This window comes from Styela clava, chromosome 15, assembly GCF_964204865.1.
Source record: "Styela clava chromosome 15, kaStyClav1.hap1.2, whole genome shotgun sequence".
NCBI classification, from domain to species: domain Eukaryota; kingdom Metazoa; phylum Chordata; class Ascidiacea; order Stolidobranchia; family Styelidae; genus Styela; species Styela clava.
Genome location: NC_135264.1, coordinates 15,903,300 through 15,922,208, shown reverse-complemented (window position 1 = coordinate 15,922,208; position 18,909 = coordinate 15,903,300). Strand labels below are relative to the sequence as shown.

At 36.1% G+C, this 18,909-nt stretch overlaps 2 protein-coding genes across 2 annotated transcripts in view; both read left to right on the top strand.

Moving 5' to 3' along the window:
* LOC120334465 (uncharacterized) overlaps positions 1-18,909 on the top strand; it is a 122,314-nt gene that overhangs the window by 25,979 nt on the left and 77,426 nt on the right. The gene's annotated exons all lie outside the window — the stretch shown is intronic.
* LOC120334159 (uncharacterized) lies at positions 12,496-16,606 on the top strand. The gene is made up of 2 exons (XM_039401610.2): positions 12,496-13,616; positions 14,241-16,606. Exons 1-2 carry the CDS (start codon positions 12,522-12,524, stop codon positions 14,730-14,732), a joined length of 1,587 nt encoding a protein of 528 aa, XP_039257544.2. The 5' UTR covers positions 12,496-12,521; the 3' UTR covers positions 14,733-16,606.

Sequence of the window (18,909 nt, the reverse complement as noted above, 5' to 3'; positions counted from 1 at the left end):
AACAGGGCTGTCAAATTTTCAGCTAATCGGTCGTTCCAATTGCATTGACGTTGACGTAAAATCAGTGACGCAATGACAAGCGTGTTCCTAACGTTCAGAACGGGGGCGTGCAACGAGCGGCCCGCGGGCCACAACCCGACCCAGCGAGCCATTTAGTATGACCCTTGTCGACACAGGTTTTTCCCTATCAAGAATAAAACCCAACCCAACAGTTTTTGTTTAAAAAGTCGCTCACGTGAGTAAAATACATAGTGTTCATTCTGATTAATTTAGTAAGATATAATGTATAGCAGTGGTTCTCAAACGAGGGAGCGCACCAATTTTTTGAGGTTGCGTGAAGCTGATTAAAAATAACAATATTAGTTAGATTGATCTTGCCCGCGTTATTTTGGATATTTACATTTCTTTAATGTTAAGAAACTGCAGAGAGCTGTTGTACTTGTATCTTTATTATCCGTTCCATACACGTATTTACAAGATGTTTTTTAAATAAAACGCCTTACTATCTGTTATTTGTAGCTTATTGTTAGCAAGTTATTTTTGATTTTTGAAGGGGGGCACGAGACTTGACAAATTCTAAAATAGAGGCGCGGCTTAAAAAGTTTGAGAACCACTGTCGTAGAGAATAATTATTCTTTCACACGAAGACCGTTTTAGAGAACTATATTTACCGAGTAGATTCAAGGAAAGCCATTCTGTTATTTTTCAAATAAGCTGTTCTTGCGCAACATGACTGTTTCAACTTTTCCAGTGCCCTGATTGGATTAAATATGTAAAACACATTATCATAAATTCGCACGTAAATTTTAATCGTTATTTATATTTATTTCTGTAGTCAATGGCTCAATTTGCGAAAGCGAAACAAAAAACGGTAATTATGAATGCTTTGTGAGATCACAAAGATCATACGCACAATACACGAATTACTACAAGCTTTGTGTTGTCACAGAGGACATATGGAATTACAAAGTCCTTGTTAGAATTGTTATCAGCTGTAATTGTGTGAAGGGGGTCGCTCAACTAAAAGAAGAGAGTACTAATAGAAGAGTTGTAAGTTTGTTCAAAACAAGGTAAGTCCCGAGCTCTTAATTAACTAAAAGTACAAAGAGCACTGATAGAAGAGTTGCGAGTTTGCTCAAAAAAAGGTCCAGATCCCACCAACTAAAAGTAGGAATAGAAGAGTTGCAGGCTTGGTCAAAGGTCCCGATGTTTCAGTTGAAACAGGAAAGGACAGGCAATGAAGAGTTGCTAGTTTGTTCAAATCAGGGTCCCGAGCAGCCTCCAACTAAAAAGTAAAGATTACTGATAGAAAAATTTATGGCATCTACCCTTGAGAAGAAGAAAAATGAGAGTAAATATACGTTTATTTTCATAATAGATATCTCGAAAAATTTAACACGAGACTTGAAACAAAGCTTATACTGTCGCGAATATAGTCAGAATTTCTCAAATCAACAGCCAGTATTATCGAGGGAACAACGAACAATGTTTAATTATGTTGATAAATGATCCCCTGGGTCAGAAAGTCCTGCTTATACAAACAAAGGAGTTATTCTAATTCGTATTTAATGATGCTGCAGTTTGGTTTTCCGATTATTTATAGTTTTATCACGTGTGCTTTCGGTGTTGAAACAAGCCTGTTGGTGTAACAGGCAATTGCCAGTTATCAGGATGAGAGAGTGCAGAGAGACAGCTGGGAAGTTGTACGACATTGGAAGTTATGTTTTGCCAACCAGAAAAAAAGCAAGTTATGACATCAACAATAAAACCAGAGATGAGTTAAAGTATTAGCAAACGCATTTTTTGAATATTATTGTACTATGTCATAACTTTAGTAGGTAATATGTTGTTACGCTATTAAATGTTTCGATTTTGGTGTCATTTAGGCATTTGTGATTCGGACTGAGATCAGAACTCGGTTAGTTGCAAGAGGGATTAAAGAGATTCAAAGTTTCTTTGCTCAGAAATGTCTTGAATATGTGAAAAAAAAATAACAAAGTATTATTTTTTAATGAAGCAATTTTTCTGTGTATCCTATATTCTCTTCAGTCCATGCGATTTAAACTTGTTTTCTCATAATTACCAGTCATGTGCCTACCTTTGCTTTTTTATTTGTTCATTATTCAGTTGCTATTCTATTTTACGACAAATAAACAACTTAAATCTTCAGTTTTTAGAACTAAGAGTCACACTCTCTCAAAGATGCCTAACGTTATTTCATTGAGGTATTTAAAAGTTTTTGTTGTTAAGCTAAAGTTTCAAAGCACAATTTCTGTCAAAGAGATACCTCAAAAGCTCATTATCCATTAATGGCCTATTTATGTAAAAAGTCTTTACGTGAGGGGGTTGCCGTTGATTTCAGAAATGCCTAAGCTTAGTATTCGTATTCACATAGTCAATTAAGACAAATAAACAACTTAAATCTTCAGTTTTTAGAACTGAGAGTCGCACTATCTGAAAGATGGCTAACGTTATTTCATTGAGGTATTTAAAAGTTTTTGTTGTTAAGCTAAAGTTTTAAAGCACAAGTTCTGTCAAAGAGATACTCCAAAAGCTCATTATCCATTAATGGCCTATTTATGTAAAAAGTCTTTACGTGAGGGGGTTGCCGTTGGTTTCAGAAATGTCTAAGCTTAGTATGAAAATCGTATTCATATATATAGTCAATTAAGACACATGTGGTCATGACCAAAAGCTCCACGAGGATTCGTTAAAGAAGTCAGTCATGCCTGGGAGGAATTGCTTTTGTTAAACTTAATGTTTGATTTGTTCTCGTATGTTTGTTTTGCTTTTGGGTTATGAACCTTTGCCAGCATTGGATAACTGTTGGCATAGTTAGGAACTAGGGAACCCCGCAAACGCGTCGAATAGGCACCGCGGTTACTATTGTACTCTATAATCCCAGATTAGTGTCATATTTGATATGCCTTGTGTTTCTAGTATTCTGAAATCGCTAAATCGGGCGAGATACCCCTACGAGAGTCGAGAGGTACTTAGGTAAAAGTATACGAACGCCGCCTTTATGAAGACAACTTTGAAGTTTCTCTTTGTGTATTCGTCTGTTGTATGACAATAAATACCTTGTGTCGTAACAATGACTCTTATATAATGTTGTCTTCTTCTAAGTATCGGAAGGCGACTGACGTTACTGCGGTTAATGAAGCCTTTTGATAAACGTGTTCGTGTATCAGATATAAATGTCAGAGTGTCGATAATTTTCATACCTCGATTGTAAACTTAATAAACTGCTAACGAGGAGTCTAATGTTTTATTCGATCAGGCAAAATTTGTTAAGATAAAACAGCAGTTGCCAAACCAGGTGTCGCGACCCCAAATTGGGTCGGACTGATAAATAGGTATGATTGCAAACAGGTCATGGGGTCGCTAAGGTATGGTAAAAGATGGATGTACAAAACATCTTAAGATTTGACAAACCATGTTAAATTTAGCAGTTTGTGCCATGGCTTACTGTAAAACAGGCCTATAGGAATCGCTCTATGCTCATGCAATAGAAAATGTATGTACTAATGGTGACATCACTGTTTGATGGTTTATTATGGAATGGCACGTTCAGACATTGTTGATTTGCAGAGTAGAATTGTTTGTATGTATTCTGCAGTAAAGATAGTTTGTTATCAGTTAATGGTGTTCATTAAAAGTGATTATCGGAGCCGCATAACAAACAATACCTTGTAAAGTTCTTTGTATGTTGTTAGACATCATACAGCCCCAGATACAGAAAATTAATTGACATTGAACAGTGACCGTTCCCAATATAAGAAATTTTTAAACAGTTGTTTTGTAATTTCGTTATCTTTCGTTTTGAACTAAAATAAAAAGTTTAAATGTTTTAGCTTATTTTACTTATTACCAACACATGACCAAACTCAAAAGTCCAGTGAAAGAAACTCTAAAGTTTTGTGAAAAATATATAATGACCTGGGGCACACTGGACACTCGAAAGTTGTCGATGTGTTCGTCGTGAGAAAAGCTTGGAAACCCAATGCGAAAGAATTTATTGACTAATCAACTTGCCAAGTTAGACAGATACCGGGTTGGCGGCCAGAAAACGTGGCGTTTCAAGAGTCTTTGAGGGTCCAAATTGCGTTACAAGCTATAAGAAATTGCTATGTTTGATACGGAAAAATGTCTTTTTTTTCATTTAAAAGAAGGGGGGGGGGGGGGGGCTTCCGACCCTCAATCCTCCCACCCCTAAGCTAGAGGGCGGTTTACGAGCAAAGTTTTAGGCGAGAAGTATTTTACGCAAATGTAAATGTTTGCGGGTACATATACTTTTTTACATATATTTTACAGGAACGCGGTTTCACAAAACTCAATTTTTTTGAATGTATACTTTTGTAAGAAGATATTCTTGAAAAGTATGCGTAATGGTCTTTTGTGCAAAATTAATAGCATAGACAAAAAATATTTAATGGTACATAATTTAGAATAGAGGTTCTAATTTGAGCATTTGCTCGTAGTAAATTAATAACAGTAGAAGCGAAGAGACTTAGGTGCCTAGAGGTGCAGGGAATTTTAACATGGTTGTCAAGTCGCCAGTGATTATGGGTTGGCCAATCGATAACCATGTATTGTATTAGGAATTAGCGATACCATCGTTTAATTCAAATCTCTTCGGGGTATTCAAATCGTAATTGAATAATATTTGAGTAGATATTGATGCACTACAAATCAGCGTTAAATGACTATCAATTAAAACGTCTGCAATATTGTCGATTTATTGAAACATAGTTTCTATAAATATTATTTTATTTAAAGATGACTTCCAAGATGTGAATTTTTTTTTTAAATTCGGAATTGTACGTTTTTGAATTAGTTCTTCCTATGACATATTTCATATTTTGTACTTATAGCCAAATCGAGTCATAAATAATATTCTTACGGTTTGGGAATGTTTAACTAAATTTTACATCCTGCTTGTTTATTTTAAACATATTTAGAAGGAACAATTAAGATGGACGTCTTGACCATCAAGCCTTAAATAATTGGAACCTGGTTAATTTTTTTCCACCGAACACACCTATTTTCGAACTACAGAGTTGGTTCATTGAGATTGCCTTTATCGAGAATTTACAGCTGTCAATCTGTACTAAATGAGCGGCAAACGATAGAAATTCCAGCTGATCTCAAAACCAATTTAATTTGCGTGATTCCCTCCCACTTGAAATATATAAATTAGTACTTGAGGGGGCACTTATATTCGGGGCAACCGTTTGCGGTAATTTAATAAGTGCGAATAACACTCAACGAGACGAGTCTATTAACACATGAATACTATCATGCGAGGAGTGTTATTACACCAAGCATTTTGTTGTATAGTTTTTTTAAAGTGCTCGCCAGGTTGGTTGTGATAAAGCGTCCATTTTTGGTGTTTATATATCGTTGTTAGCATGTTTATTGAAAGGTTTCATTTGACAAGGTTGATGTTCTTGATGAGGGGCAAGGTTTAAACAACATGCCTCGTGCCAAAACTAAATTTAACCGCAATCGTTACAAATTCAGGAACTATTTTCAGCTAAAACATCAAAATTCGATTCCGGTTTGATTGTGGCAGCATCAAGCGGGCCAGGTTGAATTACCCAACTGGCGGATTTGCCCGCGGGACGTACTTTGAACATGTCTGTTCTTGGTCGACAGAGATTCCGTTTAAAACTATTTTCTAAGTTGATAGGATTTTGAATATTAGGGTTGCGCAAAGTTGTATTTCTGACGATGGAATAAGTTATAATTTGTGTGCTAATGAAAGTTACTCGAAGGAATGAATGAAAATTTGAAATATTGTTTTCGGCGGAAATGGGATAATAATTCTTGTTTTTGCAAAAATAGCTTTCGAAATATACTCATAATTTTAAAAAAAATTTGAGGCGATACTTTTCTACTCATTGTGTAGTTCTGCACTTTCTCTTTAGCAGTTACGGTATAACTTTTATAGCTATAGTTTTTCTAAGGTGCATGCTTGTCAGTTTGGTTGTGATAAAAGCCTGCAAATTTGGTGTTTATTAATAATTGTTAGTATGTTTGATGGGTGGTTCCATTTGACAATGTTAAAGTCATCGATCGACGAAGATTCCCTTTAAAAATATATCATAACTCGGTAGGATCTTTAATATTAGAGTTGTAGGAAGTTGTATGTGTGCTAACTTAGTGGCAGAGAAACTAGTTTTTCGTCGAAAATATAATAAATATTCCTTGTTTTTGCAAAAGAACGTTTTGAAATACTCTAATGCGTTTTTAAAATAATTGAGGCAAAACTCTTTTTTCTTCTTGTGTAGTTTTGCACACAAAATCACATAATTTATATTCAGGGTATCAATTATTGTTGAGTTGCTATCATTAAAAATCATTTGCTCCTGTATTGAAATAATTTGTTAAATAGAATGTCTTGCTTTTTCCTTGACAGTGTAGACTTGAAGTCATGAACCGATTGATAATAAAACTTGAATAAAAACTGATATATCAGTATATATACTGTCGGGTACAGAGGGTGAAGGTCGAGACTAGCTGTTACGATCTAACTTGGCAACTAGAAATTTCAGAAGACCTGTCCCCCTTCTTTTTTTTAAATTACTGGCTCCGTCCCTAAGTGCTTATTGTCTTTTTTATATTGTTAGTTAAAGACTTTTGAGTAAACTTCTATAATAACTTATATACCTGTTGCCAATATTACATCCTCGCCAATAGCAAACAATCATAAAACTATTAAAACGGGGGAATTCTGACACTACAGATAAAATATGGGAGAATATCTAAGTATAAACTGCTTAATATGTGTGTTTTACGTGAGGCTTAGATCGAAATAAGGAGAATAGTGCACTAAAATTTTTACGGTGGCCCTTGTGGTGAAAGCAAGCTTGTAGTCTGTGTAATGTGTAGACTTGTTCATACTTTATTAAGTAGGAGAAACTGTATGACATCATCAATATATGTTACGTCATGCTTTGTTTCAAACAACGATATATATATCATAAAAGTTTCAGTGTATTTATTTTCAAGTATGCATCAGCCACTATTAAATATAAGATGGGTTATCAACTTGATGGAATTTTACTGAAAAAACACGCCACTGTGGGCAAATGTCTATTCTAGGTCTATTATTGTTGAAATCATGCCATCACCAACTTAGACCACTATGTGGCACAATGTGTTATCGCGGTTGAAGTTTGAATGTCATTCTAGATATTTGAAAAACGTTGTTTGTTTGAATGTTAGTTTGAAGCAGTGATTCTCAAATTGTCAAGTCGCCCCTTCTAAAACTAACTCGCTAGCAATAAGCTACAAATTATAGATAGTAAAGCAAAAGTATGCTTTATTCAAAAATACTTTAAAAAAAACGTGAATGAAGTCGCATTTAAAAAAAGCGGGCAAGATCAAATCTAACAAGAATTTTCAATTAGCTTGACTCCCCCTCGAAAAAAAATTTCTACACCCCATTTGTGGGGCGTGTCCCACTGTTTCAGAATCACTGGTATAGAGGAATATTTCCACTAAGACAATTTATTTCTTTCCTAAAAGTCCATTAGCATTGGACGCAAGCCATAACCAACACACGACGTACACATATCCAAGACAAACTGGGCTATAATTAGATCCTCCTTACTATTAAGTAATAGATGTAATGTAATCCGTGATGAAAGCATGTGTGTCTTTGTAGTTTTTGTGAACTATAAATGGCGGATTGTTTATACAAGTGTGAATACAATGTATGTACACTTTCAAAAAATGAATCGAAGTTATTCGTGTTTTGTGGTAATCGTGGCAAGCGAGATTTTGGACACGTGACAAATTATGTAATTTTCGTGAGAATTTAACTATATAGCTGTACTGTGACTTCGATATTTTAATCATTTTCAATCCTCATTTGATTCCTACTTTACCTTTATATTTTGGTACCGAATAATATTACTATCAGGCATACTTACAGCAGCAAACTGATAATAACCGATTAGACACCAACTGATAGAAGTAAAAAGGTCGTTATATACAATAAACATCGACTTACATATTCATTTTCATTGCTATTCATGAAGTCCGAATGTATAGCCATTCAAAACAATTGGAAAACTCTTATGTAGTTTGTTTCTTACCACTTATGAAAGCAACAGATGTTTATTTTGTTCAAAGACATACTGGAAATACAGAGTGTCCAAAAAATTTCGCCCGATCACCAACCTTTTCGAAGCCGAGGGCTACTTTCTGGGTACAGATTAAGCCGAGGGCTACCAGTTCAGTGTACACTTCTAAAAAGTCAGTTTGCTCGATTACGCTCAAATTATTAATAACTACTGGTATTTAGTCAAGTAGAGACACAGATAAACTATAGGATTCTTCAGAAAATCAAACGATTATCACAACGTTAAAATAAATTTCTATCAATGACACTTGCGTTGCATTTTAAAACTGAGTGTTTTCAAATTGATTTTTAGGTGTGGTCTTCACGGGCGACTTGGTGCTCGCGGGCAACGGATTGGTGATCCCTGTTATATAGTAATAACAATTGTAAGTTTGAACAAATTCTATTATATGATAAATAAGAACTACAAGCACAATAAGACCTAATAATAAACAAAGACAAATTTTTTTGGGGCTCCCGAAGTATGCGAACCAAGATGGCGGACATCGGAATGTAATATGTGTACTAGGTTAGGGTTAGGCCATAATTTTAGGTATAAATACTACGGGAGGCTCTTGGCTAGTCTTCGAACTGATAATAGGACTAAAATAAGGAAAATTGGAAAAAAATTATCGCCTAACCCTAACCTGTTACCCATGTTACGTTCCGATGTCCGCCATCTTGGTTCGCATACTTCGGGAGCACCTTTTTTTTGAATTGTTATTAATATAAAATCCGATGAATTTTTTGGACACCCCGTGATTTCAGTATTGTTATTAATTTTTTATTGTGCAAATATACCAATTAGGTATTATGTTTAACGCAAGAATCGCTAGCCAATGGAGCATCGACATTGTAAGATACCGGCTGTGATGGTGTAGTTGTACTTTGTTCTTGTCGGGTATTGTGGAATGGCATTGAAATCATCACGAATTTCTTCCCTCAATCTTGGAAACACGACTTCGTAAATCGGTCACCTTAATTGTCGTCTGCTATGTAAAAGATTCATTGTGAGCAAACAATAATATTGACAATTAAACAATGGAAATATTCCAAGGCGCGGCCGAACGGTAACTATAGACACATTTCAGTTTTTTAACAAAAGGAAAGTGTTATTTCGACTCCAGAATCGTTTAAAAACTTTGTGGATATAGTCTACCATAAAAGTATAGCGTAGATAGATCAACAAAAATCAGCGTTAGGAATAATATATGTTCTTATTAATATAAACGAAAGGCTTTGTGAAAATTCAAAGTTCTATAATAGGAAAATTATGTATTGTGAATATAGGAATAGTTCAAAAAATTGTGAATTATTGGAAATCCGTATGTTATTGTGTGAATTTGAGTACAAAAACCACCGCCCCAAATAGATTATCTCTGTATAAGTATGAAATGAAGACAAAACGTTATTTAGGTAGGTTTCTATTAACGATTCTTTTTGGACTAATTCCTAAAGGAAATCACAATTATTTTACTGGATTTAACAATGAAACTTTCCTGTATTTTTAATATATGCACACACGGGCTTAGAGTCTGATTGAATATCAGCTTTTCTTGTCGTCGCTGACAGATCGCCCCCAAGTTATGAGGTTTTAATTCTAACTGAATAGATATAATATTCAGTTTAATTCTTAAGACTTCGTGATGGCCATACACAATATAATGCTATCTTTCGCCAAGCCGAATCAAGGGGTGTTTATATGCGATTTAAACTATATTCAGGTTTAGCTGAAGCAGTAAAAGAAGTGGGCTCACAGAAAACATAGATTCAAAGGAGGTTGAACAATTTAGCCAGTTCGCGTGAGGAGAGACGGTAAATATTGAATTTGTTGATATCGGCAAATTGGGATAATTCAAATCTTGACTTTACATGAGATATCGCTTCCAGTGAAGGCTGATTTATTTAGTTTGCTCACAGACTATATGAATAATGAACCTTGATAATTTCGAAGAACTTTCTTTATATTTGAATATTGAATATTCTTCAAACAAATTGCTTCTTCAAGTTCCAACGACATTAAATTTTGCTCTATTTCTTTATAGATTGGAATAATGCTTGGATTCGCTTCTGGTAAAATGTTCGAGGTATTGACTTGATGACATTCCTATATTTAAGAATTTTTATATAACCGTGGCAAACAATTTGAGTAAGCATAGGAAGTGGGAATCACGACTAAATTTGTGGTTTCTTTTTCAGCAAAACAAAAATCTTCAAAAAAAGTACGGGGATTTGGGGATAACCACATGCTCAATCGCTGGTAAATTCTTTCAAAATTCGTGACCAAGTGCCTATATATGGTATGTCATAAGCACTACGAACCAAGTAAATTAACCATTTAATACATTGTTGAAATCAATTTACGAACGTATCAAATTATGAGTATCTTCTTGATGAGCTTTCCCAAGCCAAATTGAGCTCTTATAGAATACTCTAATTCAATCAACGCGTGAGCATGATACTTGAATAGTAGCGAAGCATGTATTATTGAATGGTACTTGTAATAAATGACGTCTTGTCATTACAAGCGGAGAGTTTAATATGATACGGTAGATAAGTCGAACGAGTGAATTTTTTTTTTAAATACAGTGTTGTCCTCCTATAAGTTAGGCTTAGGGACATCCTGTAAAATCTGAATGCTTTTAGGAAAAAGGTAATAAATTTTTTATTACTAAAATAAATAATGCACAACCGGTGTTAGGAAAACGCTGTGACTTGCCGAATTCCTGTACAGAAAAATTTCAACGAAACGAAATTTGAAACGGCGGCAAATTACATCGCTTTGCTAACACCGGTTGTGCCTTGTTTATTCTTGAATTTACCTAATGACAATCATTTACTTTATGACTAGAGATTAGGAGGAGAAAAAAAAATTGCCATTGTCAAATCCTATTTCTGAAGGAGAATGGATGATTGCATGTTAATGTTAAGATGAGATTTATTAGTGGACAAAAGTTATAAAACTGGAATCATTTTTGTCTTGCCTATTCTCAGCGACTCTGAAAATACGTGAAAGGAGATCACTCTCCTCGCATTTGCGGAAAGTCGGACAGCGCTGCATTGTTTCTTTAACCCACCTTGAGATTTTCAAATATTAATAATAAGCAAAATTTTGAGTCACGCTATAAGAAACTTACGAATGGTCATTAACTTTTCAATCAGCGACTACATTGCGACTATTACAAGTTTGTCGATTTTTGTATCGTTTTCTGCGCTAGTTCTTCTCAAGTAGCATTATGTGTTCACGTTTCTTTATTTACTTTCCCGTTTATCGCAGACTTTTATGACAGAACAATCAGATGAAATTAAACTTCCTTTGTTAAATCTGTTGTCACAATGGACCTTTCTCTACGTCATAAACGTATTGAAATGTACATCCCGTCGAATAATCTTCGCCATAAATGTTGGTCATTTACGACGAAAATTGTCATGACGTATCCAACTAATTTAAACAAGGACGCGCCGAGGCATTTTAGGATATTTTCTTGTCGAGATGAATATGAAGTTTTAGAAAAATGATTGTTATCAGATAGTGCAAAATTGTGGATGAAGGTAACGGGTCACAGACGAAATTCCTTTACAGTTTGACACCAACGTTCTCATAGTCTACATGTAAACAATCCTCACAGGACAGAAAATTTGTTCAAAGCATAAATCACACTTCTTAACTTGGAATAACTACTATTAAAAGTGTATCAATCCAAGGTACTCCCATTGTATGTGAAACAAGACGGCGAACACCTGAGCGTAGTATGTGTACCAGGTTGGGGTTAGGCCATAATTTCAGGAAAATTGGAATAAAATTATGGCCCTAACCTGTTGTGTTTCGTTGTCTGCCATCCTGGTTCACATACTACGGGAGCGCCCAATCTAATATACAACCATTAGCACGATATTCGTTTGATATAAAAATGCAGTGTTTTTAAGGCTTAAATCTTAAAACATGTAAATAGATTTTATGGTTCCATTACATTTGAACCCTCGTACATTTGAACCCACGACGATCGCACCTGCATACTATTGCACCTATGGAATTTTTGTTTTGTTTTACTGATATTTGAACCCATACTAACCCTAACCCATGGGTTTTAGCACCCAGATATATATTGAATCCTCGTATATACACATAGGTTCAAATGTATGGTCACCAGATTTTATAAGTGCTGAAAGCTAGCATATGTAACACGAACAAAGCGAATCGTTCACTATTAGGTGGCAATGGTGACACGGTATTCATAGTTTATGTCCCCAATTTGAATATTTGATCGCTCAGTTTTCCTTTGTGATATTTCCCCCCCCCCCCCCCCCCCCCCCCAATGTTTTCTTAAACCAATACTTTTGTTCTTACGTATGTGCAAGTTTTGATAAACTAGTTTTAGATCTTAATATAATGAGGATCCCAAGCGGTGCATTATCTGCAAATGGATCAGATAGTCCGGAATCGAAGGCCGCCTTTTTTGTGGTAGAATCTGGGAGTTGTCGGGTGCCTGCCGTTTCCAAACTTCCGGATATACCGACCAATAAGGAGAAAGATGACGATTACATGCCGGAAGTATACTCCTATCCCCTAAACGAGGATTACACCAAAGAGCAATATCATACTAATGGAAAAATAGTTAACATGAGAGTGGATATTAAAATGAAAGTCCTCCCGGGGACAGGTACAATGGCGCCACCTAGTACCCCAGCACATACAACAACCAGAAGACGATCCACACTTGGCGGAGCTATTGCTCCACCAACGACTCCCACTAACTCTTCCACCGAAGTACTTGCGTCACAGTCATGGCGTCAGGATGACGTAGATTATCAAGACAATGACGTCGTAGATGCCTATGGACCTTACGAACGAGCTGTCAAGTCAATGATATTACGTAATAGAAGCGCACCCCCAGTGATGTCACAATATCGAACACGGTTGACTACCACCTCACAATGGATTAAAAAAAAAGCAGTTGCGGAGTCGTCAAATCTGCGAAGCGAATCAAAAGTAGGACGGCCTTCGACTTCGGTTCGTCCGTTCTCTGAGCGAGAAAGCCCAGACTCCAACAACCCTCACTTATCCCGTGTCTGCATTCAGCCGCCTCTCCACCCTTCCCGAATACCAATGCCCGACTTTGGGTCGTTTCGTGGAAAACCCCCGATATCGCCCGCCATGAAATGCAAGGTAAAGCAAAGATCAAGGCACGCCACAAATCAATCGTGGAAGAAACGGGATTCAGATGTTAATGAAACGACAAACAATAACTCTAGCACAAGCCTGTCCCAAAATAAAGTTGACCAATATGTATCCGAACTACGAAAGTCAATAAAAACTCGTCGATCTACAGGAGAAAATGGTCACAAAAAAACGACGCCGTTTGCTTTATGGGCAATTTCAAACTCTTGTGAGACATCTAGCGTCTCTGCAGAACTAGAAACATTTGAATTGAACTCGAATCGTGAAGTTTCATCGCTAATCACAAGAAATACAACCAATTCAAAAGTAAGAATTTTTCTTTTTTGTGCATTTTATTTTAATTCAAGGGTATGATTACTGCCTGAATAGTAAACGTAACCTATGGGTGTTATACACGGGATACATTTCATTCAGAATGATTTTCTGCGTTGCAGAATGATTCACGCCACGTAATCACTACTAATTGGCTGCAATTGCCTTAGGAAATCAATACGTACTCCAATAAATTTTGTAAGCGTTTTGATAAGCCGCGGTAAATAAAAAAAACGATTCTTTTACATTAATATTATGCAAATGTTTAGTCATATTCAAATTTCTAAAAATATGGCAGGTACTTCAGAAATATACGGCCTGAACAATAAAACAATTTTTCCATGTATATCAATAAAGAAAAAGGCTATGTTATAATACAACTTAATTATATAGAAAATTGAAGCCATCAGGTTACTAGGTCGGGTCGGTGTATGGGAACAACTAAGGAGTTAATCGCCCCAACTGCATGGAATTTTCTCCGCGATGATGATGAGTGCGACAATTTCCTCAGAAATGATTATTCTTATCCAAACAAACTCAGAGATATCAGTATGATATGATTGAAAGCCGCAGAAGCCGAGTATGACTTTGATTTATTTTCCTCATCTTTAATTCCAGGGCAACGAAGCACACACAGTACGGCGAGAGATCATCAAACAAATTGCAGATAACTCAGACGAGAAAGAAAATGTTCAAAGGAAAAAATTCTTAGAAGTGAAAGGAGACACTCCGCCCAGTATTGTCGCATCGGAGCAAACTTGTTTAACTGAAAACCCAATCGAAACAGCGCATGTTGTTTATCCTACGGAACCGGATAAGCAAACTCCGGTTAATATACACAAAGGATTTCCAAGAGGAAAAACGACTCTGTACACAACCGCACAACGAGGAACATTGCGATATACAAGGCAGCTAATGTCTAGAAATGACTCACACAGCCAGTCGAAATTTTCTGATTTGGACAAAGTGGATTCCACGAAAGTTCGTAGATTGCCCAATTATGGGGGCATTAATGATCATTCTCTTCCTTATCTAAAACTACATCATAGCCTAGTAGAGTATCGTTCGTACAAACAAGGCGGAGCCCCGTTTGTTAAGACTTTAATATAAAATCTGTTGGGGAGACTCAATTCACTGCTCCAAACGAGTCATAATTTTTTCATAGACTCGCAGTAAGTCGAGTTATCTCTGCGAAATAACGTCTCAAACTCATATTCGACAATTTTACATAAAAACTTAAGACCAGTAGTGGGATTCAGCCGGTTCGCACCGGTTCTACAGAAACGTCTCATGGAATTTTATGAGATCAGCGAACCGGTTAGCATTTCTGAAAAATATATGACTTTTTGTAACAAAAACTAAAAATATGACATTTGTGCGATGGAACCGGCTGACAAATAATTTGCTGCTTAGGACTCTTGGTGAAACACGATTTAGCTCACCGCTCAATGCTGCATTGAAGAAATGGAAAATTCACTGGCCTGTTGCAATAATAACTCATAATAGGCCGTGAAGATACCGATCATATCTTCCAGATATCGTTAAATATCAGTGGCTACTCTTATCTGGCTTTGTTTCGGGCAAAAGGCACGCACGAGTAATTACATCATTGTACAAAAAAAATTTCAACTGTAACTCAAAAACTTCACTGAGTGTTTACTCACAATAGGAAACTTTTTTTGCCAATAAGTCAGGGAAGAGAGTCATGTGTCAAAATTGCATTTTAAAAATATGGCTTTAATAAAAAAAAATGAGGAATTCGCCTCGACCTATTCGACCTATAGCGGACAAAAAAAAATGGCTGCGATTTGAAATGTTTGTCTAACCTTGCTAAATCACCGTAATTTTCGATTCGAAATGCCTTGCTCTACTAACTAGACGTTCAGAGACTTCTACCCAATATAGCGCGCACGTGTACTTCAATCTTGTCTAGAGGCATATGCGACAAATTGTGAAATCTGATTTACTCGTCACAGAAAAAAGTTATGCTACTCTAATGATATCGAATGCTCGCACAACCTCATTGTTTTGATATTTTTTTTTTTTCTGCATTATATTATTGGTTGAGTATTTGAGGTAATTTTGAAAAACGCATATTTTTGGATATTGAATGAATTAAAATTTCCGTCGGACCAAACGATCTGGTTGACTACTCGTGCTAATTTTCAATCATGTGTGGCCCACAAAACGAGATTTTAATTTAATTTGGTACTTGCGAGTAATTCCAAACCCTTTGCATTTCAAAGCCTATACCTTTGTCCAGAATATTGCTTATGAAATTACAATGCTATAATAACTAGCTTGTGCAAATAACGCATGTCAGACGATCAATAACCATAATTTTTGTGCTTGCAACTTCTAGATAGCCTATGTTAAATAAAGGTGCGTCCCGCAGTTTTACTCAATTTTTTCAATCTGACTCTCCAACATTAAAGGTTGCACACCCCTGATTTAAGTGGTTAAAGATTGTTTAACTTTATTAGATTTTTGGGCGCTCCCGTACTATGTGAACCAAGATGGCGGACACCGGAACATGTTATTTGTACCAGGTTTGGGTTAGACCATCATTTATTCCTATTTTCCTTATTATAGTTTTATTATGAGTTTAAGGACTAGCCAGGTGAATCTCGTAGTATTTGTACCTGAAATTATGGCCTAATCCTAACCTGGTACACAAACTACGTTCCGGTGTCCGCCATCTTGGTTCACATACTACGAGAGTGCCGATTTTTGGGCTTTTTCTGTTTTCAGGAACTGTTTAGTTGATGTGTACGATCAGCATTTATACTTTTGTTCATTTACCACAAGATTCCTGATTTACACATAATAAATAAATTCTAATATATATGTAAATATATTGTATTTGAAAAAAGGCGAGTTAGAACAGATTTACATTTGACAGAATCCGTAAACCTTTCATTTCTTGGTTTGCCTGCTGTTCAGGTCGGTCGTGTTGGTTGCTCTATGCTTATATTTAATCTATCCCCTTTGCTTAGATTAGCGTTTCTCAAACTTTTTTCCCCGGAACACTTACGCTTTTTGACCTCGCCTCGCGGAAAAGCAAGCAATTAAAAGGTAAAATTCATAAAGAAGTTGTGTAATGGATTTAATTTGTGCCTCTGTGCATCAACTTGTACAACCGGCTCATACCGACATATATGTTGGGGCTCCCAGTTTCCAGCTAATAGCAGCTGAACAGGACAATTTCCAAAATATTTAGCCCTTGGTAAAATTAAAACGGCAGGCTTTCCAGATTGTCACGAGGCCTGTCCGCCAGTTGGAAGGCAAATTTCCGACCCAGAGGCACCGAAGTTAAGTCAAGATCGCTATAGCGACCAATTCAAGCGCAATTTTGATCCCTGTCCCACGGAATACTCCAAAGAAGTTGACAGAACACTAGTGTTCCGCGAAACTCAGTTAGTTTGAAAAATGCTGGCTTAGATAGTAAAGATTTTTAGTTGCGCCATTAAATAAAAGATTCTAGTGCTTGGCTTTGCGAAACACTGGATATTCTGAGAGTGTGACTAATATGGCGAGCACACCTAAACGTTAATGAAGTGTTTAAATAGTCATAAGCTTAGTATAACAAGATGATAAGCATATTCCTGGTGACGTATATAGCACAATGTTTTGCGGCAATATAGCGTCACAATTTCTTCTCTCTTTTTTATTAACGAATAATAGGTTCATAAGATTAGGCATGTCATAAACTCGGCCACTCCGCCTTTCATTCGTTTTTGCATGTTCAATTTGAGGGTACAAAGTGGATGCACAAGTTAGGATTTAAGATAGGTTTGTACACGCACTCTAAACTTGTTTTTGTTGCTTCAATTCGCCTTCGACGCCTCACTAACAGTAGCATGGACGTTTCTTCGATCCTTAACACCTGAAAGATCTTCTCTATTTATACTTATCATTGCAAAATTTCCAACGCTGATTTTGAGAGTGTTTCGGAGAGTTGGCGCTTATAAACTGACTTACATGTTCAGAATATCATTTTTATTCAAAGCAATAAACTACGTCCCGCTTACAGATACTAATAACTAATTTTACGCTTGTCTATCGCAGCATTTGCGGTATCAATTTTGAAACTATACTAAAGGTCCTTGGAAGTCACAATGACAATTAAGTTATTTCATTTACAACTATATTTCGGACACATAACAAAAATTGACAAATAACACGAAAACAACCAAAAAAAGATTACAATCACACTTGCATATCTGTCTGAGCGGCGGCATAAATTTCAATTGGTACGTCATTGTTAACTTATTTTCGATTTGTAGTTGTTACGGAATAAACAAAGAAAATCGATGATCGGAGAAACATCTAATATCAACACGCTTGTCATTGTATCTTTCATTAGCTTCTTTTACCGTACTGCTTGAAACTAACTAAATGCATAAATTAGAAAAATCTATAGAAATAGCCTAACCAATATGTGTATATGTGGACCGTGATAATTAGTTTGAGTTAACTTAGTTTGAGGTTCGAATTATAGGTAATATCTGGCAACGTGCGTGATGAAGTGTTGTTGTTCTTGTTGAGCCTACATTGTTAATCATTATGATTCTGTCTGTTTTTACTTGATTGCCGCAGATATTGTATTGCGAATGTTATTGTGCTGTTGTCAACGGTCAGATCAGTGCCGTTAAGTCGAATTGGTATCAAGGATCGGACCCTCAATACCGATAGGACGATAGCTGTAGGCCTGTGGCGCCGACATGACTGGCTTACGTTAGTCTATCAGAAATGCCCAATCGGGATACGTTTATTTTATTCGAAGTTCGTGGATTAAACGTAAGTGAAGTCTACCTTTTTTTTATCAGAGATACAATCTAAAATATTAATTAAATTGTGACTTCGTAAGTCAGCGTATACAAGTAAACTGACCACCCAAAATGGAGACGACAATATGAACTAGAGTGATATTAGCAACCCGGCGATTCAGATGCGTATATGACGTATAGCTGTTGGAATGGCAATGGCGTATAAACTGTTAGAATGGCAAGGCCCCAATGATTAAGATCCTGGTGTATAAAACACCATTATGCCGAAATTAGACCACGGATTGGGGTAGAGCGTCTGTTACAAATACCCAACACACGGTAGGAAAGATAAACTTTTTTTTTTCTGTTTTTGCCTTCGCCGAGGTGCCTATTAATTCGAGCACGAATTTTTGAGACAAGTACGCAATTACTAATAAATCAGTATAGGTGATTTACCGATCTAATTTAATTTTGATATCTATTCATGTTGAAGCCATTATTTATTAATGAAGTAACTT